This window comes from Saccopteryx leptura, chromosome 1, assembly GCF_036850995.1.
Source record: "Saccopteryx leptura isolate mSacLep1 chromosome 1, mSacLep1_pri_phased_curated, whole genome shotgun sequence".
NCBI lineage: Eukaryota > Metazoa > Chordata > Mammalia > Chiroptera > Emballonuridae > Saccopteryx > Saccopteryx leptura.
The window spans coordinates 261,222,521-261,248,004 of record NC_089503.1 but is presented as its reverse complement, the minus strand read 5'-3'; the positions used below and the strand labels follow the sequence as shown (position 1 = coordinate 261,248,004).

At 40.8% G+C, this 25,484-nt stretch overlaps 1 protein-coding gene across 2 annotated transcripts in view; it reads right to left on the bottom strand.

Moving 5' to 3' along the window:
* LPL (lipoprotein lipase) overlaps positions 1-25,484 on the bottom strand; it is a 34,770-nt gene that overhangs the window by 5,376 nt on the left and 3,910 nt on the right. For both annotated transcript variants that reach the window (XM_066350981.1, XM_066350989.1), the window contains exons 2-8: positions 19,287-19,456; positions 8,829-9,008; positions 7,453-7,564; positions 6,445-6,678; positions 4,692-4,934; positions 2,730-2,850; positions 1,829-2,011 (exon numbers count right to left, since the gene is read on the bottom strand). In XM_066350981.1, the coding sequence (XP_066207078.1) occupies positions 1,829-2,011; positions 2,730-2,850; positions 4,692-4,934; positions 6,445-6,678; positions 7,453-7,564; positions 8,829-9,008; positions 19,287-19,456 (1,243 nt within the window). The remainder of the gene's footprint in view (positions 1-1,828; positions 2,012-2,729; positions 2,851-4,691; positions 4,935-6,444; positions 6,679-7,452; positions 7,565-8,828; positions 9,009-19,286; positions 19,457-25,484) is intronic.

The window sequence follows — 25,484 nt, the reverse complement described above, 5'->3', positions numbered from 1 at the left end:
ATCAGATTGATCTGATTAATTGTTTTGATATTTCCAATAATTAACTGTTTACATTAATTGTGGTCAGCAACACATCTGAATCAGAGGGTTATTTGAGGGCCCAACCCACTCTTCAGCAATAAAGCCAGTTAATGGATCTAGAAGGCACACAATCAGCCTGGAGTAGCCTTAAAATCACAAGGTTTTCACTAAGAAATAATACAAGATCAACTTCAGGGCCTCTGAGTCTGCCTTAGGGAATTCATAAACCAACCTCCAACTGGACCTATCTTTTTTTTTTAATGAAAGAAAATGACCGAAGAGAAATAATAACTTGTCAATCCTAATTTAAGAAGTCATATTTTTATTAACAATATTATATTAACACTGGAGTTTGCAAAATCTCTGTACATTTAGTATAAACATTTCCAATCCTACAGGACTCTCTAGGCAATTCATTTTCTAAGTATGTGTTGGGTGAGTATAAGGACTGGGTGAGGTTTACCTCAGCATCCCGTCCTTCTTGAAGAGGTTGGTTCTAATCTGTGAATGTCAAAGTAACATCTCCGAGATTCTCCCCATAATCGTTTTGTGTTTGCAAGAAGTAGTGCAAAACGTGAAGCTGAGATTCCTGACTTCTCAGCTCTCATTAACAGTGACCATGGGGGCTTACATTGTCTTTCCATAAAAGTCAGAAATACTATTACTTCCTAGGTATGATAATTAAGGAACACTTTCCCCAAAACTTAAAAGTGTAATTATATAGCTATATAGTTTTTATTTTTCAATTATAGTTGGCATTCAATATTCCATTAGTTTCAGGTGTATAGTACAGTGGTTGGACATATCGCTTAAGAAGTAACTGCCCTGAGTGTCGGCCTAGTGTGCGGAGGACCCGGGTTCGATTCCCGTCCAGGGCACACAGGAGAAGCGCCCATTTGCTTCTCCACCCCTCCACCGCACCTTCCTCTCTGTCTCTCTCTTCCCCTCCCGCAGCCAAGGCTCCATTGGAGCAAAGATGGCCCGGGCGCTGGGGATGGCTCTGTGGCCTCTGCCTCAGGCGCTAGAGTGGCTCTGGTCGCAACATGGCGACGCCCAGGATGGGCAGAGCGTCGCCCCCTGGTGGGCGTGCCCGGTGGATCCCGGTCGGGTGCATGCGGGAGTCTGTCTGACTGCTGTCTCTCCCTGTTTCCAGCTTCAGAAAAATGCAAAAAAAAAAAAAGTAACTGCCCTGTTAAGTCTAGTACCCACCTGGCATCATACGTAGTTATTAAATATTATTGGCTATATTTCTTATGCCAGTGGTTTTCAACCTTTTTATACTTGGGGACCGGTGAAAATAAGAGAATTATTTCAGGGACTGCTATGGCAGAAATCACCCTGAGCATATTGGGTAAATAATCTTCATACAACAACAGGGTGGTTAACTCTTTCATGGAACGGCATGAAATTTCTGGTGGGCCAGTCCACACCCCAGCAACTGAAAAACATGGCCCACGCTATACTTTACATCCCTATAACTATTTTGTAACTGCCAATTTGTACTTCTCAATCCCTTCCCCCTTTTCACTCAGTCCCCTAGTCCTTCTCCCATCTGTCAGCCATTAGTTTGTTCTCTGTATCCATGAGTCTGTTTCTGTTTTGTTTATTTTGTTCTTTAAATCCCACATATAAGTGAAATCATAAGGTATTCGTCTTTCTCTGTCTGACTTATTTCACTAACTAGCTGATATAGTTATAAAGACAAAGCTTACTAAAATTTCATGAGTGTTGATGGCGCCAAAAATACAACCTCTAGGTAATGACATTAGAATAAGTCTAAGGAATGAAGAAAAATAAATGAAATTACTTCTTTTGAGTCTCTCCTGCTTTTACTCTGATCTTCTCAATGGCAAAGCCAGGACTGCTCCACCAGTCGGACCAGCTGAAGTACGAGTCACTGTTCCATTTGAGTTTCATCATCAGCAGTTCCCCAATGTCCACCTCCGTGTAAATGAGGAAGGAGTATGTCTTATTTGCGGAAACTTCGGGCCTAAATGCAAAAATCAACATATTTGGTTAGTTCTGGGAATCCAGTTGTTGCTGTTGTTTCCCCTTTTCTTCCCCCTGAGATGTAAATGCTTTATTGTTTAGGGGGGGTATTTAAAAATGCAAAAAATGTCCAACAAAATACCTAAGATTAATGTCAATGGCATTTAATGTATTTCAAAAGATATCTCCACCCCTTTAATCAATTCCAATTTTTATCCTAACAATATAAACTATTTAATACAGTTTTAAGAGAAAAAATCCACTAGCCAATTATTCAGAGATATTATTTTCATTTTCACGCATGCTTTCCATTTGTACTGATATGTGAACATTTAATTTTTAATAGTCTCCATGGGTGTGCCATTCTGTCTTCTTTATTTGTTCACTTCATATTTTAACTTCCACTTTTGCCATGTTTCACCTAGTTTTATATAATTATAGCTTTTAAAGGCCAGATTGATTTTGTTGATTTGTTAAGTCACAATTCACTTAACCATGGCCTCAACATTGGACACTTAATTTGTGTCTAATTATATGTACCACTGTAAAAAACTTTTTTTTTTTTGCCATATAGCTTTTTTTTTTTCATTCTTTTTACTATTTCGTTTTCTAGGTATCTTAGTCTTCTTATGTTCCTCAGACCAATGGTTGTGGCAAGTAGCAGTGCCATGGCAGGTGGCAGTGCCACATGCAGGAGGTCATGTCATGCAGCTACTCACAAGGTGAAAGGGATGTTCTCACTCTCAGCCACAGTGCCATACAGAGAGATCTCGAAGGGCTGGTTGGTCTGTTTGTCACTCTCAGTCCCAGAAAAATGTATCTTTACTTGGTAATGGAAGACTGTAAAGAAAAAATCGACAAGTGCTGATTAGTCTTTGTGGAAACACCACAGCCCACCAAAAAGCCCGCACTTCAGAACCACAGACCGGATTTCACTAGTGATCTAACCAGAAGCACTCACACATGATTATCAGTGTGGCTTAAAAAGATTTCTTCATGTCTGTGCAGAGATGGCCACTAGAAAATCCAAACTTTGAATTCTATTCCCTTTCAGACAAGTATAGTTGTTGTAGATAGGTAAAATCCAGGTGTATCTGAATTGCCAGGCAGTCCTAGAAAGCAGTCATCTTTGGTGGGGTACTGGAGACTAAATCAAGAGGCCAAATTACCCAGGATGCTTTCTCCATGAACTCTACCTCTTTCTTGGCCATCTTGTCCCTTAGCAACTATACCAAGCCTCGCTGGCATTTATTACTGTGTCAGTGTATGTGACTGCATTTCTTCATGTTTCATTGGTATGTCTAACCTCCCTACCTTATGTTTAAGCTCTTTCAGGTCAGAGGCTCATGTTTATTCTCTGTTCCCACATCATCTAGGATGAGGTAGATGTATGGCATTCTCACTATAAAACTTGTTTCATTGAATCACCAGTGATGCTGTAAAGACTGCAGGTTCCTGAAGCATCCTGTGTTAAAGACAGCATCTGGAGGCAGGTACCTGAACTTGAACCTCTCCCTGCTCTACCCCATCTCTACCAAAAACCCCAAGGAGATGGGATGGGGAGAAAGTAAGGGGATAGGAAAGGCAGCAAGCTTATCACACAGCTACTATAGGGTAAAGATAAACAGAATTTGAATCCCTGGCTTTTTGGCTCAGTGGTAGAGTGTCAGTCCAGTGTGTGGATGTCCCAGGTTCAATTCCCAGTCAGGGCACATAGGAGAAGCGGCCATCTGCTTCTCCACCCCTCCCTCTCCTCTCTCTTTCTCTTTCTTTCCCCTCCCACAGCCATGGCTACATTGGTTTGAGCACATTGGCCCCTGATCACTGAGGATAATTCCATGTAGCCTCCACCTCAGGTACTAAAAATAGCTGGGTATCAAACATGGTCCCAGATGGGCAGACCATCGGCCCTAGACGGGATTGCCAGGTGTATCCCAGTCAGGGCACATGCAGGAGTCTGTCTCTCTATCTCCCTTCAGTTCCTGTAGGTTTTTCTCTAAACAAGATGCCAAGTTTGAAATTCAAGTGTGAACAGCTTCATAATGAAATGGAAATACCTTACCAGTTTTGGTATATTCTACCCTCTCAGGAATAACTGTACAGTATTTTAAAATATAGGTGGTTCTTGCTTTCACTTAAAGCACACCTTAAAGCTGGCAAACTTTTTCTGCAAAGGGCCAGATAGTAAATATTTGAGGCTTTCTAGATAAAAAAGTCTCTGTCCCAACTACTCAAGTCTGCTGCGCTGGCAGGAAAGCAGCCTTAGTCAATACAGAAACAAATGCATGTGACTTTATTCTAATAAAACTTTATTTTCAAAAGCAGGTGGTAGCTGGATATGGTCCATGGGCCATAGGATGCTGACCCTGAATGGAAGGTTTCCAATTAGCTCTGAGTCTGGTGCTAATGGGCTGGTTCATACTAATGGCCACAGTTACAGAGGAGGGTGGCCAGCAGGGCTGCTGTACTGGGCCTTATTGGCAATGGGAACTCGGAGCTTCAGTAAAGTGAATCAGTACAACTCCCTTTCTACCAACAAACACGAGTGAGGGCTCAGTGCTTAGTGACATCATTTGGTCATCTCTGTTGCAATGAACAGAATCGGTACATGTGATGCAATAAGCAGGGACAAAAAACAGGATCAAACTGATTTTCCTTAACTAAAGCTGTCTTGAGCTTACCTTTGTAGGGCATCTGAGAACGAGTCTTCAGGTACATTTTACTGCTTCTTTTGGCTCTGACCTTATTGATCTCATAGCCCACATTGTTGCACCGGTTCTTTCTGCAACTCAGGCAGAGCCCTTTCTCAAAGGCCTCCTTTGAATTGCACCGGTAGGCCTTGCTGGGGTTTTCTTCATTCAACAGAGAATCGATGAAGAGATGAATGGAGCGCTCATGGGAGCACTTCACAAGCTGGTCCACATCTGTGGGGAAAGAAAGCAAAGAAAATTCCAACTTTGTAGAGATCCTCAATGAGTGTCTCATCTAGCATGTGTGAGAGAGTTTAGGTGTGATGTTAGGAATAGAATGACCTCAAGATCTAGGGCCTATGGCTTTTTGACTTCATATCCTATTTAAGGGGTTGTTCTTGGTGGCAGCTTCTCACCTAGCTCCAATAATGTCAAAGTTGCACATTTATAGGGAACTTTAGATTTTACTGCTGTCTTATGTTTGTAAGTATGTTAAGGAAGCTATAATAAGAGATATCCAAGGTAAAAGTTGATTTTTCCCAGTTTATTATATCTTAATCTTATATTTAAAGCATCTATTTTCAGTTGCTTCTAGAAACCATATCATAAGAGCATAGTTATTAAATAAATAGCTCTTTATCATAGATGCTATGTAAAATTCAAGGGCTTTGTTACTACTAATGATTTTTACATTTAAATGAATTATAGAAATAATCACCAAAGTCATAAGAAAGTATCTATTACCATAAACTCTTATAATTATTGAAAATAGTAATATTATGCTAGAAGTTTTCTAATGTGCACAGAAGTCTTGAGCACATTATCTACAGGTATGTCCCATTGTGCATAAAGTATGCAAAGTTCCCTTAAAACACATAATAAACAACACAAGTGAGCATAATTATTAAAGTAAATATTAAGCCAAAATTATATTTTCTTCTTAAAATTTTGGAGTGTGTGTTGTTAGGGAATGGGGATTGGCTTCTGATTAGTGCATCTCTTTAAAATGCTGACAAAAGAAATGTGGACTAATGAACGCTCTTTTTACTTTCTGTAAAAGTCACAATAACTCTACCGCTGTTGCCACTGCATTCAAAGTTTGATAACGCATAGCCAGATAACATCTTACGTTGCTATTATCAAAGGCAGTAGAGTATCCTTGTCTAAACCTTACATTTTTTGTCTTTTGTTACTGTAAGTGACATAGTCAATGTCATCTAGGTCATAGCTCATGAAAGATAAAGGTCTGACTACAGGAAGGCAATCATACTGAGCATGACACTTCCCCAGGAACGTAACTTTGGCTCAATGTGGATATTAAAATAACATATTCGTGGAAATGGCAGAACACAGGGGCAATAAGATAAGAGTTAAGAATATAACTTACGGCTCTTAGAACATCAGCCAGATGTGCAGATGTCCCAGGTTTGATTCTTAGTCAGGGCACTCAGGAGAAGAGCCCATCTGCTTCTCAACCCCTCCCCCTCTCACTTCTCTCTCTCACGGCCCTGGGTACTAAGGATGGCTCTATGGCCTCTGCCTCAGGCTCTAACAAGAGCTCAGTTGCTGGGCAATGGAGCAATGCCCCAGATGGGCAGCACATCCCCCCTTAGTGGACTTGCAGGGTGGATCCTGGTCCAGCGCATGCGGGAATCTGTCTCTGCCTTCCCTCCTCTCACTGAAGAAAAATAGAGAAATGAAAAGAACACAACTTATGTTTAACTAACTTCTAAATCATATTTACCTCCGAGGCCTCTCTCTGCAATCACACGAATAGCTTCCCCGATGTTACAGCCTGGTTGAAAAGTGCCTCCATTAGGATAAATGTCAACATGCCCTACTGGTTTCTGGATTCCAATACTCCGGCCAGGCGACCCTCTGGTAAATGTGTGTAGGACATCTACAAAATCTGCGTCATCCGGAGAGAGGCGGCTTGGAGCTTCTGCATACTCAAAGTTAGGTCCAGCTGGATCTAGGCCTTAATGGGAGTGGGGAAGAAAGGCCTTATCAATTTTTTAATTCCTTTTGTTTTTGGTCTCCATCAGTATTACTTAGCACTCCATCACTCACCATTTGAATATAACCGGCAGCCACACAGATTCTTATTAGCTCCTATTCAATAGTGATTGGGTCACTATTGAAATTATTTAAATTACTGAGTAATTATTTAAATTACTAAGAGTCAGAAAGTAGGCTCAACTTCTAAAATGGACTTTGAGTCTCTTGCACTAGCCATGAATTAGTCATTTTCACTCAGAATGACTTGAGTTCCTTTTGTAAATCATTTTTTAAGCTGGTGAGGGGACCTTAACCAGTGGTGATCCTTCCGTGCTGCATGTGCCAGGCCGTCTGTTACCACTGGCTCAACTGAATGTTTTCATTTTTCCAAATGGGGTTGGTCCTTTTCCATTTTCCCAGTAGTGATGTAAAGAGTGACATATGGGCAGCACACCGCCAAAGCCCAGGAGGAAGGGATGAGGGACACTAGTGAATTCTCTGTGCTCAACTCCCCTCTGTTTCTCTTCAGCCAGTAAACAATCTGGCCATGAGAGTGAGGGCCTACATTTGATCTCACTCTAGAAAAAGAGCCCTCCCAGGAAAGAATGGAGGTGTGTGTGTTCTTCTGGGTCTGCCCTGCCAGACCCAGAAGAACACACACACCTATGGGCATTTGACAAGCATTGTCATTCTCTTTCAGAATGACAGGCATCTCAACTCTTTTGTTATAAAATGAATGGCACTGCTGTCTTACCAGTAATTCTGTTGACCTTCCTATTGGTCAAGCTTCCTGCAACACCAGCAGCATGGGCTCCAAGGCTGTATCCTAAGAGATGAACATTGTCCAGAGGATAATTAAATTCCTCCTTTGGAAGAGAGAAAGAAAAAAAAGGTTCTTACAGTTCTTTGTGAAAGAGCAAAGCTAAAAGAAATAAAATGAATATAAACATTGTTTTCAAATCTGAAAACTAATTCTCTTTTTTTAACTTTGTGTTACAGATGAGAAAGACATATATACTATGTTGAAATTTTTTTTCATTAACAGTATATTTTAATTAGAAAGCTTTTTAATACATCTGAAATTAAATGTATGGAAGCCTTAATTTCCATACATCTGAAAATATATGTCTGCATGTCTATGCATGTGTAGATTTATATATAGACATATATGTGTATAGATACTCACATATGTACACATATAGGTACACACACATACAGATTTAACTTTAACCCATTATTCCCTACTCTAAATACACCACATTATACTTTAAGATTAGCCAAGCAATGACTAAAAATCAGAAAATATTATGGAGGAAAGGAGCAGACACATATGGTCCAATCTCCTCCTCATTCAACAGATGAGAAGCCTGAGGCCCAAGGAGGTGATTCGATTTGTCCAAGTTCACTCTCTTGGTTAACAAGAGTCAATAGTCAACCTTTTAATGGTCAGTCCCATAAACATAGTTTACTGTTTACCTCCAATCATGTGATTTAAGCAATGTGGCCCTGTCAGAGAATTAGCTTCTTTTCAACTCTAAGAAACTTTTCAAAGGATATTTTCAAAGAATGGCCTCAGAGAGATGTGTGGATAAAACTGGCAGCTAAGTTGAAACTCCTGACCCTAGTCACCTCACATTCTACAGACTATCCCTGCCATGTTCTTCTTAGCTCAACTCCAACAGAAATCTAGACCCTTAATCCACACTAAAGAATAAGTACTATTAATATTTTTATTAAGGAGATCAGTATCTTAACAGGTCAAAGCCAGGATAAGATTTCATGTGCCAGCCAATTGGTAGGAAAGGAAGAGCCTGAACGTGACATCTTCCTTAAGCCCAAAAATAACACTTTTCCTTGTTCTGGCCACTCAGTTCTTGGTGTCAACACATCTATTTACTATGAAAATATCAAAGGATAGAGCAGGGAAGGATGATGTCTTGGTTTTACAGTTTTATCATTCTTATCATAATGCTGCTTTTGGATAAAAAATGATGGCAACACTGATCCTAAAGTTTGAATTGCCCCACAAAATACCTATATCTAATTGAAAAGGAACAAAGATCAGAAATCTGTCCAGTTCTAACCAAGAACTCTGTTTTGGACACATATGGCTTCTTCTCCCAGTCTTACCGCCATCCAGTTGATAAATGTGGCCACATCCTTTCCCACCAGCTTGGTGTAACCCGCAGACACTGGATAGTGCTGCTGGGCCCGTGACAGCCAGTCCACCACGATGACGTTGGAGTCGGGTTCCCTCTTGTACAAGGCAGCCACCAGTTTGGGCACCCAACTCTCATACATTCCTGTCACCTGAAGAGGACACAGCTTTCTTAGAATACCCCCCTACAACTTGTCACAGATATATCAGCCCAATAAGTGGAAAATCAAACCCACAAGGAAACCCATAGGTCCAGACAAGAGAATCAAACCACACAAAAAACTGTTTAGGACTTGTGGCTGCCCTTCTTAAGACATGCCCAAAGAAGGATGGCATACTGTGGCTTATCATACCCTCAATTTTAGAAGCACATTATATAGTCTGAACAGTGGTGGTCCAGTGGATAGAGCATCAACCTGGGACACTGAGGACCCAGGTTCAAAATCCAAGGGTGCTGGCTTGAGCACAAGCTCACCAGCTTGAACCTCCCAGTAAGGCACATATGAGAAGTAATCAACAAATAACTAACGTAACAGTATGAGTTGATGCTTCTCATCTCTCTCCTCATTCTCTCTCTCTCTCCCTTCCTGTCTGTCTCTCTCTTTCAATAAAATAAAATAAAAGTACATTTTATGAATTCAGTAAAATATCAATATTACTTAAAAAAAATTAATGTGAACAAGATAAAATTTTGCAGCAGACGATATTTTAAATACCAGTTTCAATACTATCAATTAGGATGTCAGAGAAATGGTGCTGTAAGGAGTGATACCAATAAATCTCCCCAAAAATTCAACAAGGTCTTCAACCAGAGACAGAAAAATCTATCCTTGGAGCCTCCAGAAGTTCCACACTAAACACAAAGGCAGAGGTAGCAGCAACCCCATAGCTGGATCATCAGGCTGCTAATTCAGGAAGGAAAGACTAGGAGAGAGGCTCTGGGAAAACGGACTCTCTCATTGTCGGAGCCTGCAAATGCTAATGAGCTTCGACTGCCAAAGAGACTGAAGCCCAATATATGACATCGCCGTAGAGACTTATCAACTGCAAACCTCTACCTAAGCATGCCACAGGGGCAGAACCTGGGGTACAGAGTCACTGACCAGGAAGAGGGAGAGAAAAGAAAGAGCAAGAAGATAACCTTTCAAAATCAAGAATAATCCGCAGACTTTATAACCTATCTCATTTTATTATATTTGTTTGTTTGTTTCTCTTATTTTCTTGTCTTATTTTCTTCCTCTTCCAATTTGGCTGTTTAATTCTCTGCCAGTCTTACTCTCTCCTCTCCTTGAACTACACTACCCATAAGTGTTACATCTCCCATTATCATTCTTTTCCTCTTCCTTTCTCTCTATGAGGGTTGCACTCCAAAACCCTTAACTCTCTCTCTCTCTCTCTCCTTTTGTTCTTTTTTCTTTTTTCTTCTTTTTGTGTTTTCCTCTTTCTTTTTTTCTCCCTCTATATTAGTTTCTTCTTTTCTTTTTTACTTTTCCTCTCATTCAATCCTCAATCACAAACAAATTATTTTATTTAGGACTAAAATTTTTCTTTGTGGAGCTTTGGGGTTTGTTACTTCACTTTTTTAACTCACTAGCAGTGCTCCCAACCCTGGCTCTCCATTTTATCTAGTTTTTGCTCCACTAAATACAATAGTAATTTTTAAATATTTTTTTCCATTTTTCCTGTTTCCCTCTTATTCCTCTCATTATATCTCTTAGTTAACCATCACCTAAAAGCAAATCATTTTATTCTTGACCCAAATTTTTTCCTTTTTTGCATTTTGTGGGTCCATACCCCATTTTTGCCCCTTTATCACTTCTCTCCAACTCAGGTCCTCCATTATAGGTAGTTTTTGTTCTATTTAGCACAATATAATTCACAGTTCACCACAAGATTTTCTTAAGAAGGAGGGGAGAGGAGAGGAGTGAGGGAAAAAAAGGGAAATAATAAGAAAACCCTCAAAAATTTGGAAACTAAACAACATACTTTTAAAAAATGAATGGGTCAAAGAAGAAATAAGTGCAGAGATCAAAAGATATATATAGACAAATGAAAATGACAATATGACATATCAGAATCTATGGGATGCAGCAAAAGCAGTAATAAGAGGGAAGTTCATATCACTTCAGGCCTATATGAACAAACAAGAGAAAGCCCAAGTGAACCACTTAACTTCACACCTTAAGGAACTGGAAAAAGAAGAACAATGACAACCCAAAACTAGCCAAAGAAAGGAGATAATAAAAATCATAGCAGAAATAAATAAAATAGAGAACAGAAAAACTATAGAAAAAATTAATAGAACAAGGAACTGGTTCTTTGAAAAGATCAACAAAATTGACAAACCCTTGGCAGGACTTACCAAAGAAAAAAGAGAAAGGACTCATATAAACAAAATCCAAAATAAAAGAGGAGAAATCACCATGGACACCGTAGATATACAAAGAATTATTGTAGAATACTATGAAAAACTTTATGCCACTAAATTCAACAATCTAGGAGAAATGGATAAATTCCTAGAACAATACAACCTTCCTAGACTGAGTCAAGAAGAAGCAGAAAGCCTAAACAGACCAATTATTAGGGAAGAAATAGAAAAAACTATTAAAAACCTCCCCAAAAATAAAAGTCCAGGCCCAGACGGTTATACTAGTGAATTCTATCAAACATTCAAAGAAGACTTGGTTCCTATTCTACTCAAAGTCTTCCAAAAAATTGAAGAAGAAGCAATACTTCCAAACACATTTTATGAGGTCAACATAACCCTCATACCGAAACCAGGCAAGGACAGCACAAAAAAAGAAAACTACAGACCAATATCTCTAATGAATACAGATGCTAAAATACTAAACAAAATACTAGCAAATCGAATACAACAACATATTAAAAAAATAATACATCACGATCAAGTGGGATTCATCCCAGAATCTCAAGGAAGGTTCAACATATGTAAAACGGTTAACGTAATACACCATATCAACAAAACAAAGAACAAAAATCACATGATCTTATCAATAGATGCAGAAAAGTCATTTGATCAAATACAACACAATTTTATGTTTAAGACTCTCAACAAAATAGGTATAGAAGGAAAATATCTCAACATGATAAAGGCCATATATGATAAACCATCAGCTAACATCATATTAAATGGCACTAAACTGAAGGCTTTCCCCCTTAAATCAGGAACAAGACAGGGTTGTCCACTCTCTCCACTCTTATTTAATGTGGTGCTAGAGGTTCTAGCCAGAGCAATCAGACAAGACAAAGAAATAAAAGGCATCCATATCGGAAAAGAAGAAGTAAAGATATCACTTTTTGCAGATGACATGATCCTATACATCAAAAACCCCAAAGAATCTACAAAAAGATTACTAGAAACAATAAGCCAATACAGTAAGGTCGCAGGATACAAAATTAACATACAAAAGTCCATAACCTTTCTATATGCCAACAATGAAACATTTGAGAACAAACTCAAAAAAATAATCCCCTTCACGATTGCAACAAAAAAATAAAATACCTAGGAATAAACATAACAAAGAATGTAAAGGATCTATATAATGAAAACTACAAAGCATTGTTAAAGGAAATCAAAAAAGATACAATGAGATGGAAAAATATTCCTTGTGTTTGGATAGGAAGAATAAATATAATCAAGGTGGCCATATTACCCAAAGCAATATACAAATTTAATGCAATTCCCATCAAAATCCCAATGACATTTTTTAAAGAAATGAAACAAAAAATCATCAGATTTATATGGAAGTATAAAAAACCCCAAATAGCTAAAGCAATCTTAAAGAAAAAGAATGAAGCTGGGGGCATTATAATACCTGACTTCAAACTATATTATAGAGCCATGACAATCAAAACAGCATGGTATTGGCAGAAAAATAGACACTCAGACCAATGGAACAGAATAGAAAGTCCAGAAATAAAACCACATATATATTGTCAAATAATTTTTGATAAAGGGGCCAACAACACACAATGGAGAAAAGAAAGCCTCTTCAACAAATGGTGCTGGGAGAACTGGAAAGCCACATGCAAAAGAATGAAACTTGACTATAGTTTGTCCCTTGTGCTAAAGTTAATTCAAAATGGATCAAAGACCTAAATATAAGACCTGAAACAATAAAGTACATAGAAGAAGACATAGGTTCTAAACTCACGGACCTTGGTCTTAAGGAGCATTTTATGAATTTGACTCCAAAGGCAACGGAAATGAAAGCAAAAATAAATGAATGGGACTACATCAGACTAAGAAGTTTTCGCTCAGCAAGAGAAACTGACAACAAAATAAACAGACAGCCAACTAGATGGGAAATGATCTTTTCAAACAGCAGCTCAGATAAGGGCCTAATATCCAAAATATACAAAGAACTCATAAAACTCAACAACAAACAAACAAACAATCCAATAAAAAAATGGGAAGAGGACATGAACAGACACTTCTCCCAGGAAGAAATACAAATGGCCAACAGATATATGAAAAGATGCTCATCTTCATTAGTTATTAGAGAAATGCAAATCAAAACTGCAATGAGATACCACCTCACACCTGTTAGATTAGCTATTATTAACAAGATAGATAATAGCAAATGTTGGAGAGGCTGTGGAGAAAAAGGAACCCTCATTCACTGTTGGTGGGAATGTAAAATAGTACAACCATTATGGAAGAAAGTATGGTGGTTCCTCAAAAAACTGAAAATAGAACTAACTACCTTATGACCCAGCAATCCCTCTACTGGGTATATACTCCAAAAACTCAGAAACATTGATACATAAAGACACATGCAGCCCCATGTTCATTGCAGCATTGTTCACAGTGGCCAGGACATGGAAACAACCAAAAAGCCCTTCAATAGAAGACTGGATAAAGAAGATGTGGCACATATACACTATGGAATACTACTCAGCCATAAGAAATGATGACATCTGATCATTTACAACAAAATGGTGGGATCTTGATAACATTATACAAAGTGAAATAAGTAAATCAGAAAAAAACAAGAACTGCATTATTCCATACGTCGGTGGGACATAAAAAAGGGACTAAGAGACATTGACAAGAGTGTGGTAGTTACGGGGGTGGGGGGGAGAGGGAAAGGGAGAGGGGAAAAGGGGAGGGGGAGGGGCACAAAGAAAACTAGATAGAGGGTGACAGAGGACAATCTGACATTGGGTGATGGGAATGCAATATAATTAATTGACAAGATAACCTGGACATGTTTTCTTTGAACATATGTACCCTGATTTATTGATGTCACCCTAGTAAAATTAATTTAAAAAAATACTATCAATTAGGCTAATGAATGTTTCCCAATGGAATTATTTGGGGGCCTATAAGTGTGCTTTTTTCCTTATAAAAAGGTTACATACAACATTTGATGTGCTGATGGAAAAAAAGAAGTTTTAAACATACTATTTTCTCTTAACAGAAGGTATCTGCTTAGCAATCTCTTTCTTAATACATAAGAAAATAATCAACTTCAGCTCAGACTTTTTCACAAGACTCTCAAATTATTTATTATCAGTGTGGAAATTAATGAGGTTTAAGGTCGCATTTCCCTATTTATTAGACCTGTCCTGTCTGGAGATAAGCAGACTGCCAACAGTAATCCTTTGCTTCTGGTTAATAAAGTCCCCAAAACTCAAACTCAAAAGAACTATGGGGTCCTCAAATTAACTCTCTCTATGTAGAATTTTCATTCACATTTTCAGAGAGGAGACATTGGACACCTGTGCAAAGATGCACACTTGAAAATAATAGAAACACGTTTATAAACTGCGGGTTATGAAATCACACACCATCCTGCCATAAACTCGTACATAACAACAACCTGATTTAAATCCCCAAATCCACCCACCCTCCCTAGGGGCTGAGAGCAGGTCAAACACAGCCACAGTAAAGGTTAGTCACCAGGTACTCAACCAAGATTCTACAGTCTGTGTGTAAGGCAGCTTTTTAGGGAGGCTTGTAAAACCTTTCCTCTTCTAAGTTCATTCGAATAGAAATAAACAGGACTCTTGAATTGCCAAACCAAGAAACTTCATTTAGAACTTTGAGTTATATGGTGGGGGTTTTTTTTCAGATTTATGCTTCCATTCTGTTTGGTCTGTTTTCTAAACCACACTTTCAAAATATGATCACTTGCTTCACTCCTGAAACTAACAAACTGCACAATTTTTCACCGCATTGCTGTGCTCTGTGGTATGAAAAAGCAGGCCTGAGAATCAGAAGACCTTGGTTCCAACCCCAGATCTTCCACTCACTACTTCTATGACCAACGTAGGCACTGCTGTAACCTTACTAGGCCACCTACGGAACAAAGGGGTCAGACTTGGGTGCTCTCATAAACTTCTTCTTGGGACCCTTCTGGTTTCAAAGCCAGTTGCAGTGATGAAATCCCAACTCTATAGCTATTTTAAGCCTGAGGAGAAAACAAAGAAGAAAAAGTACAAAAGTGATGTTTGCCCATTAGGAGCTTCAGTACATCTCTGAGAGTGTCTCAGTGAGTCTGCGCCAGTCTAGCACAGCCTGGGCCTTGGCAGGAACCAGCGGGAATACCCACCTCATTCGGCACCCTGAGCAACTGGTCCCGGCCCCCTTCTCTGTTCGAGATGAAGGGTCACCCTGTGCAGCTGCCTCTCAAGGAGGATGTCATTCCTTCAGAAAGCAATGTGAATTGTTCCTCCTTTCAGCCAGGATCAAGGACCCCCCACATTACCATGAGAACCCTGTGCTTGCAGCCCGGGTCTGTGAAAACCAAGCAAGTGGCAACACTCCAGCACAGCTGCACCGGAACTGCCCTCTGAGATGTGCCCCATGCACATTCACGCCAAGCCTTCCTTTGGGTTTCCCGTGACAAAGCTGCAGAACCCCTCCCTCTCCTTAGTCCTCAACCCTTGAGTGGCCAAGCAGTTTTCCTCAAATGAGGCAGCAAATTGTGTTTGCTCTAAGGCCTTACTATAAGATTTTCTGTATTATGGATGTTTCCAAGTGAGGCAACCTGTCAAAGAGCAATAACCCAACTTCCTCCTACCGTGACTGATACTGGTATGAACTTCCCATCAACTAAACTAATCATTCCTTTTAAAATTTAACACATAGCCCTGGCTGGTTGGCTCAGCGGTAGAGCGTCGGCCTAGCGTGCGGAGGACCCGGTTCGATTCCTGTCCAGGGCACACAGGAGAGGCGCCCATTTGCTTCTCCACCCCTCCGCCGCACTTTCCTCTCTGTCTCTCTCTTCCCCTCCCGCAGCCAAGGCTCCATTGGAGCAAAGATGGCCTGGGCGCTGGGGATGGCTCTGTGGCCTCTGCCCCAAGCGCTAGAGTGGCTCTGGTCGCAATATGGCGACGCCCAGGATGGGCAGAGCATCGCCCCCTGATGGGCAGAGCGTCGCCCCATGGTGGGCGTGCCGGGTGGATCCCGGTCGGGCGCATGCGGGAGTCTGTCTGACTGTCTCTCCCCGTTTCCAGCTTCAGAAAAGTGAAAAAAAAAAAAAAAAAAAAATTAAAAAAAAAAAAAATTTTAACACATATACTGTAACTGACCCCAAAGGGTGGAAAATCCAAGTTAAGTGCCCACCTTCTGCAGCTCTGGGAAGGTATAATGTTCTATGTTTTTCTTTTGAGGCCCCTTAAGTCAGTACCAATTTTTTTTTTTTTTACAGAGACAGTCAGAGAGAGACAGACAGACAGGAAGGAAGAGAGATGAGAAGCATCAATTCTTCTTTGCAGTATCTTAGTTGTTTGTTGATTGCTTGTTCATTGATTGCTTTCTCATATGTGCCTTGACCTGGGGGGGGGGGTATTTATAGCAGAATGAGTGACCCCTTGTTCAAGCCAGCGACCTTTGGGCTGAAGCCGGCGACCATGGGGTCATTTCTATAATACCACGCTCAAGCCAGCAACCCCACGCTCAAGCTGGTGAGTACCCTGGTGAGTCCCCCACACCCTCAAGCCGGCAACCTCCGGGTTTCAAACCTGGGTCTTCTGCATCCCAAACCAATGATCTATCCACTGCGCCACCGCTGGTCAGGTAGTACCAATTTTTTAAATGTTTCATCATCAGACACACAGCTGAACTGAAGCCCGTTTTGCCACCTGTACCTGGGAGTACAATTGAACCAGCCAGGGACCTGAGGAGATGAGCTGAGGTCACAATCGCATGGTTGGATGGTGCAGCCCACGCAGCTCTATGCGGTGAAACCCAGCCCCCCAGCCATGACCAAGCCCCTGAGCCCGGGCTCTCAAAATGTCGGGACCATGATGGAAAGAACACAGATGGGCATGGTGGGCAGCAGAACCAGTGGTAGAAATGAGGATCATCTCTGATACTGGGTTTGTGGTGTCATCTCAGGATGAGAAAAAAACATGTTTGGTTTTTTTTTGTTTTTTGACATTTTTTTAGGTGAGAGGAGGGGAGATAGCAAGGCAGAATCCCGCATGCACCCCAACCCAGATCCACTGGCAACCTTGTTTGGGGCTGATGCTCGAATACTGAGCTATTTTTAGCACCTGAGGCTGATGCACTCCAACAGCGCTATCCCCAGCTCCCCAGGCCATGCTCAAACCAATCGAGCCACTGGCTGCAGGAGAAGAGAGAGAGAAGGGGGAGAGAGAGGGGAAGGAAAAGTAGATGGCTGCCTCTCCTATGTTCCTTGACTGGGAATTGAGCCCTGGACATTCACATGCCAGGCTGACGCTCTATCCACTGAGCCACCAGCCAGGGCCAAACATGGTTTTTTTTAATTCCTAAAGTATAAAATTCTTTCAGGGATAAGATGTGTAAGATAGTCAATTCCTGTCATATAAATATTTATTAAGTTTCAACTTTTTTGAAAAGTATTAAATTCCAAGTTCTAAATACAACCAAAATGTGCCTAAAACCACCAAAGATTCTTTTTCCTATCTAAATCTTTTGAGATACAAAAAAAAAAAAGAAGAATTATGTTAGAAATTTGTATCTGTATATTTATCAAAAGCTATGTAATTCACTATATTAACTCTAGTAAACAGATATTATTTTTATTAAAATGAACATTCATGTAAATTCTATTAGAAGTTGCCTTCATCTCCATAAAAGTTTTAGCAATTGTCAAATAGCAGTTGGGACTAGAAATATGTCAATCATTAGCTATTCATCTCATTAGAACTGAGTACCTATTACCACTCTGACATAATGGAAAGACAATTTTTCTCAACCATCCATTTTATTTAAGTCCTTTTTAATAAACAATGAAATCTTCTCACTAGGGATTTAAAATATTAAGAACAAATTGAAGTATTTAAGTAAGAACTGCACCATGTAGAATGACTATCTGGCATATTTAGAGAAAACTACTTTATTCATATTCTTTAAAAGTAAGTTTAACTGAGGTTTTTATTTTTCTAATCATCTTGCATGACAGTCTCCTGGTTAGACCTCTTTTGTCTCTAGAAAAGCTTCCTAAACTTTGTAAGTGAAGAATGTTGGAAGTGGAAGGATGTCTAGTCCAACCTGTTTGTTTTACGGTTCAGTAAATTGAGGCCCAAAGATGGGAAAAGGCTTGATCCACATCACAGAGCAGAAGAACAGCAAAACCAGGACTGGAACCAACACCTCCTCACTCCACTCCAGCCTTCTCTTCACTGTTACAGGTTGTCTTCCTTAAGAAAGGACCTAAGGAGGCCCTGGCCGGTTGGCTCAGTGGTAGAGTGTCGGCCTGGCGTGCAGGAGTCCCGGGTTCGATTCCCGGCCAGGGCACACAGGAGAAGTGCCCATCTGCTTCTCCACCCCTCCCCCTCTCCTTCCTCTCTGTCTCTCTCTTCCCCTCCCGCAGCCAAGGCTCCATTGGAGCAAAGTTGGCCCGGACGCTGAGGATGGCTCTGTGGCCTCTGCCTCAGGTGCTAGAATGGCTCTGGTTGCAACAGAGCAATGCCCCAGATGGGCAGAGCATCGCCCCCTGGTGGGCGTGCTGGGTGGACCCCAGTCGGGCGCATGAGGGAGTCTGTCTGACTGCCTCCCCGTTTCCAACTTCAGAAAAATACAAAAAAGAAAACAAAACAAAGGACCTAAGGAGATGTGCTGAATAAACCAGGATCATGCAGGTTTCCACTAGCTCCCCAAAATGATAACTTACGTTCTGCTCTGTAATTGAACAAAGCCTCATTTTCCACCTCACAGGAATCGCTGGTTCAAGGGCACCCACTAGGTACCAAAGTAAAATGAAGGTCGGCACTATCTATGGGAAGTGCTTATGAGTCTGTGACTTTATATTCCACAATCCCCAGCTTGAGCCAGAATTACCTTTACTCAATTGTAAAGCAAAACCATTGGAAAGCAGGAGAAATATGGGATGTGGAGACCCATCATTGGGTTCCCAGCAACTAGGGAAAGGTCAGGATGCAGGACCCACCCCTTCCTAAAGAGCTTCTCTTACCGTCCAACCGTGGATCACCACAAAGGTTTTGCTGCTGTGGTTGAAGTGGCAGTTAGCCACAGTCTCTGTTACTCCAGGAATGAGGTGGCAAGTGTCCTCAGCTGTGTCTTCAGGGGTCCTTAGAGCAAATTTACTTTCAATGTCTGTAAAATCTGTTCCTCCTATAATTTCTGAAAAGGAAAAAATGGATAGAAGGTGAATTGGAGGTTATCTTTTTTGATGGAAAGGTCAGTATGTTTTAGGTTCACAAGCAACCAGCATGATACTATTTTTGTTTGTAAAGTTTTTAAAAAATGAAAATGGATTGTAAGAGACTGACTGATTCTCCAAGGTGATCAAAGTTGACAGAGACGGCTTTAACATAACTGAGTAAAGCAATATTAATCTCTCCTCTCTTCCATTCTCTCCTTCAGTCAGGATGTATGTGTATGACTGCAATTTAAAATTTCTTAGTTAATTCAATCTTCTCTCAAAATGCGAACTGGCCAAGGTCGTGATGCTAATAACAGGCAAGAGAGTGGGGACTGGAACTCAGGTCTCTTGATTCTGTTTCAAAATATTGACTCGTGGCTCTCGAGTTGAATAGTTCCACTTATTTCATGTTATTTCACGCTTCTTGAATCTCTGAAGGTTTTCCCACAATAGGATACAATAAAACTTGTTTGAGGGAAGATTGTTTCCTTTTTGCCAGTATAGTTCTTTAAGTTATTAGCAATGAGAAAAGTTGGCAACATGAGGAAGCTTTTGTATGGAATAGTTCCCTCTCAGGGCAGAACACATCAGTTTAGGATAGTTTTAAAAATCATTTAGTGGGTTGTTCAGAAATACCTGTGCTATGTATGAGCCACAGTTAACTCTTTCCCCAAATATTTCTTTTTCCACTTATGCCTGTAGTCTTCCACAAAGTCAAAACTTAAAAAACTGCCACAAAGCTGTTTTTAGAAAGAATCCACTTTGGTCCTTCATCATTAATCCCAAAAAGAGAAAGAGAACTTTAACCTCTTTTTCCTGGACAATAAATCTAAATGTTGATAAACCTTCAGAGTATTTGTAAACAGTACCTATCACATCACACTGAACACTTGAAGTAAACTGTATTGCAGATAAAATCAGACTGTTATACAAAGCAAACACAGTCAAAAGGAAATCATATTAAGGGAAAATATTTAATTTCTTGTCAAATCAAAAATAACCTGATGGCCCTAGCCAGTTGGCTCAGTGGTAGAGCCTCAGCCCAGCATGTGTATGTCCCAGGTTCGATTCCTGCTCAGGGCACACAGGAGAAGTGATTATCTGCTACTCCACCCCTCCCCCTCTCCCTTCTCTCTCTCTCTCTCTCTCTCTCTCTCTCTCTTTCTCTCTTCCCCTCATGCAGCCATGGCTCGGTTAGAGCAACTTAGCCCTGGGCACTGAGGATGGCTCCATGGCCTTGCCTCAGGCGCTAAAATAGTTCAGTTGCCAAGCAACGGAGCAACAGCCCCAGATGGGCAAAGCATTACCCCATAGAGGGTTTGTCGGGTGGAGTCAGGATGCATGTGGGAGTCTGTCTCTCTGCCTCCCAGCTTCTCACTTAAGGAAAAAAAATGTCTATTTAAGGTAATAACTTATAGAGTTCAGATTTCACTATTTAAAACTTTCAGAAAATAAATAACTGAGGTTGCTTAGAAATACTTATGATTTCTTCATTTAAACTTACTCTCGTTACACAACTCAAAAGCTGAAAATCTGTCATTTTAAATAACACTGCTGCCTGACCAGGTGGTGGCACAGTGGATACAGTGTCAGACTGGGACACAGAGGACCCAGGTTTGAAACCCCGAGGTCGCCAGCTTAAGCACGGTCTCATCTAGTTTGAGCAAGGCTCACCAGCTTGAACCCAAGGTCACTGGCTCGAGCAAGGGGTCACTCATTCTGCTGTAGACCCCCGGTCAAGGCACATATGAGAAAGCAATCAATAAACAACTAAGGTGCCACAATGAGGAATTGATGCTTCTCATCTCTCTCCCTTCTTGTCTGTTTGTCCCTATCTGTGTCTCTCTCTGACTGTCACAAAAAATAAAAATAAAAAATAAAAATAAATGACATTGCTAAAGTGAGGCCAAAAATAAAAATAAGAATAATATCGTACACAGAAAAACAAGCATCTGAACCAAATTTGTCATAGATTTATCCAAGGACTGGCCAACATTTTCCTTTTCAATTATTTTTCAAAATTCCTTAAACAATATTGTGGTTAGCCTGGTCTGTGGTAGCACAGTGGATAGGGCATTGACCTGGAACACTGAAGTCATCTGTTGGAAACCCTGGGCTTGCCTGATCAAGGCACATATAACAAGTGATCAATGAACAACTAAAGTGAAGCAACAATGAGTTGATACCTCTCACTTCCCCTCTCCTCCTCTCTGTAAAATCAATAAATAAAATCTTTTAAAAATATATTGTGATGACTTCTCGCCAAGTGATTCATTATATGTAACAAGTTGATCACACACACACAATCTCTAGGACCTAAACATTCTAAGATAATTTATTAAAATAAGAGATTGATATTTAAAGCTTTTTTTTTCTCATTTCATACAGTAATATTCTTAGAATGCACTCATCCATCAAGAACCCACTCTGCTTCTCATCTTACATGAAGATGCAGGTCTTCCTTTTCTTTCCTACCAGAAAGCACTCTGGAGACCTTATTATTTACCTGACAGTGGAGAGTATATTGTAGATTTTTAATCTGATTTTGCTTTCAATATTCAAGAATTTCTCTTATTGTTAGAAAGTGCTTTAAAAATTTTAAAACTAAATTAGTTTCCTTCTCCCACATCTCTCCACATCAAATAACGCATGCCTCCTCTCTAACAATCTTATTTTTTTTGATTGAGTACATTTTTATTGTTGCAAATAATTATCGTAAGATGATAAGGAAAATGCTTTTAAGCCTAATATGTATTATATTAGTATAAAATTTCATGGGGGGAAATGAGTGGAAATACCAGTTCAAGGAGAAAAAGGAATGCTGTAAATTTTCTGTTGAAGAATTTGTTCATGTAATTTCTTTTACTTATTTTATTGAATGTATTGGGGTGACATTGGTTTGCAAAGCCACATAGGTTTCAAGTGTGCAACTCACTAAAACATCAGCTGCACACTGCATTGTGCGCCCACTGCCCCAAGCAGAGTCTCTTTCCAGCCTTATTTTCCCTCCTTTGCTCACCTCCACCTTCTCCTCCAATCCTCCTTTCCCTCTGGCTCCCACCACACTGTTGTCTGTGTCTATGTGTTGTATATATATGTGTGTGTGACATTTTGTTGTTGTTGTTTTTGTTTTTGCTTAATCCCTTCATTTGCTTTCATCCATTCCCCAACACCCTCCCCTCTGACAGTGGTCCATCTGTTCCATGTGACTCTGCCTCTGTTTCTATTTTGTTACTCAGTTTATTTTGTTCATTAGATTCCACATATAAGTGAGGTCAAAGGGTATTTGTCTTTCTCTAATCTAATGGTCTTTTTTTTTTTTTTTGTATTTTTTTGTATTTTTCTGAAGCTGGAAACGGGGAGAGACAGTCAGACAGACTCCCACATGCGCCCGACCGGGATCTGCCCGACTGGGATCCACCCAGCACGCCCACCAGGGGCTACGCTCTGCCCACCAGGGGGCGATGCTCTGCCCCTCCGGGGCGTTGCTCTGCTGTGACCAGAGCCACTCTAGTGCCTGGGGCAGAGGCCAAGGAGCCATCCCCAGCGCCCGGGCCATCTTTGCTCCAATGGAGCCTTGGCTGCGGGAGGGGAAGAGAGAGACAGAGAGGAAGGAGGGGTGGGTGGAGAAGCAAATGGGCGCTTCTCCTATGTGCCCTGGCCGGGAATCGAACCCAGGTCCCCCGCATGCCAGGCCAACGCTCTACTGCTGACCCAACCTGCCAGGGCCATTTTTTTTAAGATTATTCATTTTAGAGAGAAGAGAGAGGAAGAGAAGGGAGGGGAGGAGCAGGAAACATCAACTCCCATATGTACCATGACCAGGCAAGCCCAGGGTTTCAAACTGTTGACCTCAGTGTTCCAGGTTGACACTTTATCCACTGCACCACCACAGATAAGGCCTCTAATGGTCTTATTTTAATATGTTCAATAAGCGGTCTTTTTAAAGCAGGAATAATCTGAACAACCTGGATGATAGATATCACCCACCACCTATTTGCCAAACTGATATTGGAGACTCCTGCCTGGCACAACTCCAGAAGACCCATTCATTTTTTGTCTTTTTTTCTCTGGAATTATGCAACATGCTGGCCCTGGTGTTGCTGGTAATTTTGAAATCATTAAGAATTTTCTTTGTAATTATTAAGACTAGCTCTGTACATTTAAACACACACACACACACACACACACACACACACACGTCTATTCAGTCCATTTATCGTATAGCTCACGGAGAGCTCCAATTTCCCACAACCAAGATTTAATGTTGGCTATATAGCTTGCAAAGAAAAATAATAGGAAATTCATATATTCCCAAGCAAATTTGTATTTGAAGACCTTTATTTCACTTTCTAAGGAAATTATTTTTCATTTTAAGTAACAGAAAACATAATGAAGCCTTGGACAGGAAAACACTACCACTGTATATGCTAGGGATGCACTCAATTCTATGTCAGTTCTATAGATGAAATCATAAATGTAAGCCTTACCTTCTCTCTGATGTCCTGATAGGAATCTTCACACTACAGGTGTTTGTAATCCCTAAAGGATGTCTCAGCATCCTAAAGACAAATGCACTTTATAAACCTGTATCAGCCCTCATGTGACAGACTTAGGCCACGTAGAGATAGGGAGAAATGTGGGTCTTGATGGTGAGCTGTCGATATGTGTAGTTGTCCAGCATACGATGGGATTGCAGCTGGCTGGCAGATGAACTAATATGACTTCATTGTTACTAAGGAACTTACTACTTTCTTAAATGATATTAGTGACTCTGCACTTATCCTTTTAAGAGGATAAGGACCTTTTACCAGGTCCCCTTAGAAATAAAAGCCATCTTAAAAAAAGTAACAAAAAGGGGCAGGGGGGTTGTTACCTAAGGTATATTTCTTTATAAGAACCCCATCTTGGCCCTGGCCGGTTGGCTCAGTGGTAGAGCGTCGGCCTGGCACGCGGGGGACCTGGGTTCAATTCCTGGCCAGGAGAAGCGCCCATCTGCTTCTCCACCACCCCCCCTCCTTCCTCTCTGTCTCTCTCTTCCCCTCCCACAGCCAAGGCTCCACTGGAGCAAAGATGGCCCGGGCACTGGGGATGGCTCCTTGGCCTCTGCCCCAGGCGCTAGAGTGGCTCTGGTCGCGGCAGAGCCCCTGGTGGGCGTGCCGGGTGGATCCCGGTCGGGCGCATGTGGGAGTCTGTCTGACTGTCTCTCCCCATTTCCAGCTTCAGAAAAATACAAAAAAAAAAAAAAAAAAAAAAAAGAACCCCATCTTGAATTCAGCTTATCATTATCAGTATTACCAAGCCAACCAATCCCGATCAGACATGTCCTTATTAAACACTTAGGGGAAATTTTGGGGTGCCGGACAAATGACACATTAATACATTTTGTGACTATGTAATCTTTATTACTAATTTCCTAAATAGATAGCTAAAAATTTAAGTGTGTATGTAAAGACAAGGAACTTATCTAATGTGAATAATAACTCACAGAGGTGAAAATAGGCTGAGAAGTCAATGCACTTTAAGGATAAATTTAGAGAGGGCACATTATTATTGCTAGAAAAGGAAATGCATGGAGCATCCCAGAAAAGATATTCTAAAGGCAGCTCACAGTTATCAGATGAATTTAACTGGCATTTATAAGAAGACATGAGGTACAAGAGCGCAATTATAATGCAATTTGCTCTGAAGTTTCTACTTTCTCTTTCTCTCTCTCACTCACATTCACACACATACGCACGCACACACTCCTAAAGGACCTCAACAGTAATTCACTGCTCTCTTAAGACTGATGATCCCAATTATTGATTAAGGCAGCTTCTATAGAATGCCAAAAAACAAGTTGAATTGGTGAAAACAAAAAACATCTTTGGCCTGACCGGGCGGTGGCGCAGTGGATAGAGCGTCGGACTGAGATGCAGAGGACCCAGGTTCGAGACCCTGAGGTCGCCAGCTTGAGCGTGGACTCAACTGGTTTGAGCAAAAGCTTACCAGCTTGAGCCCAAG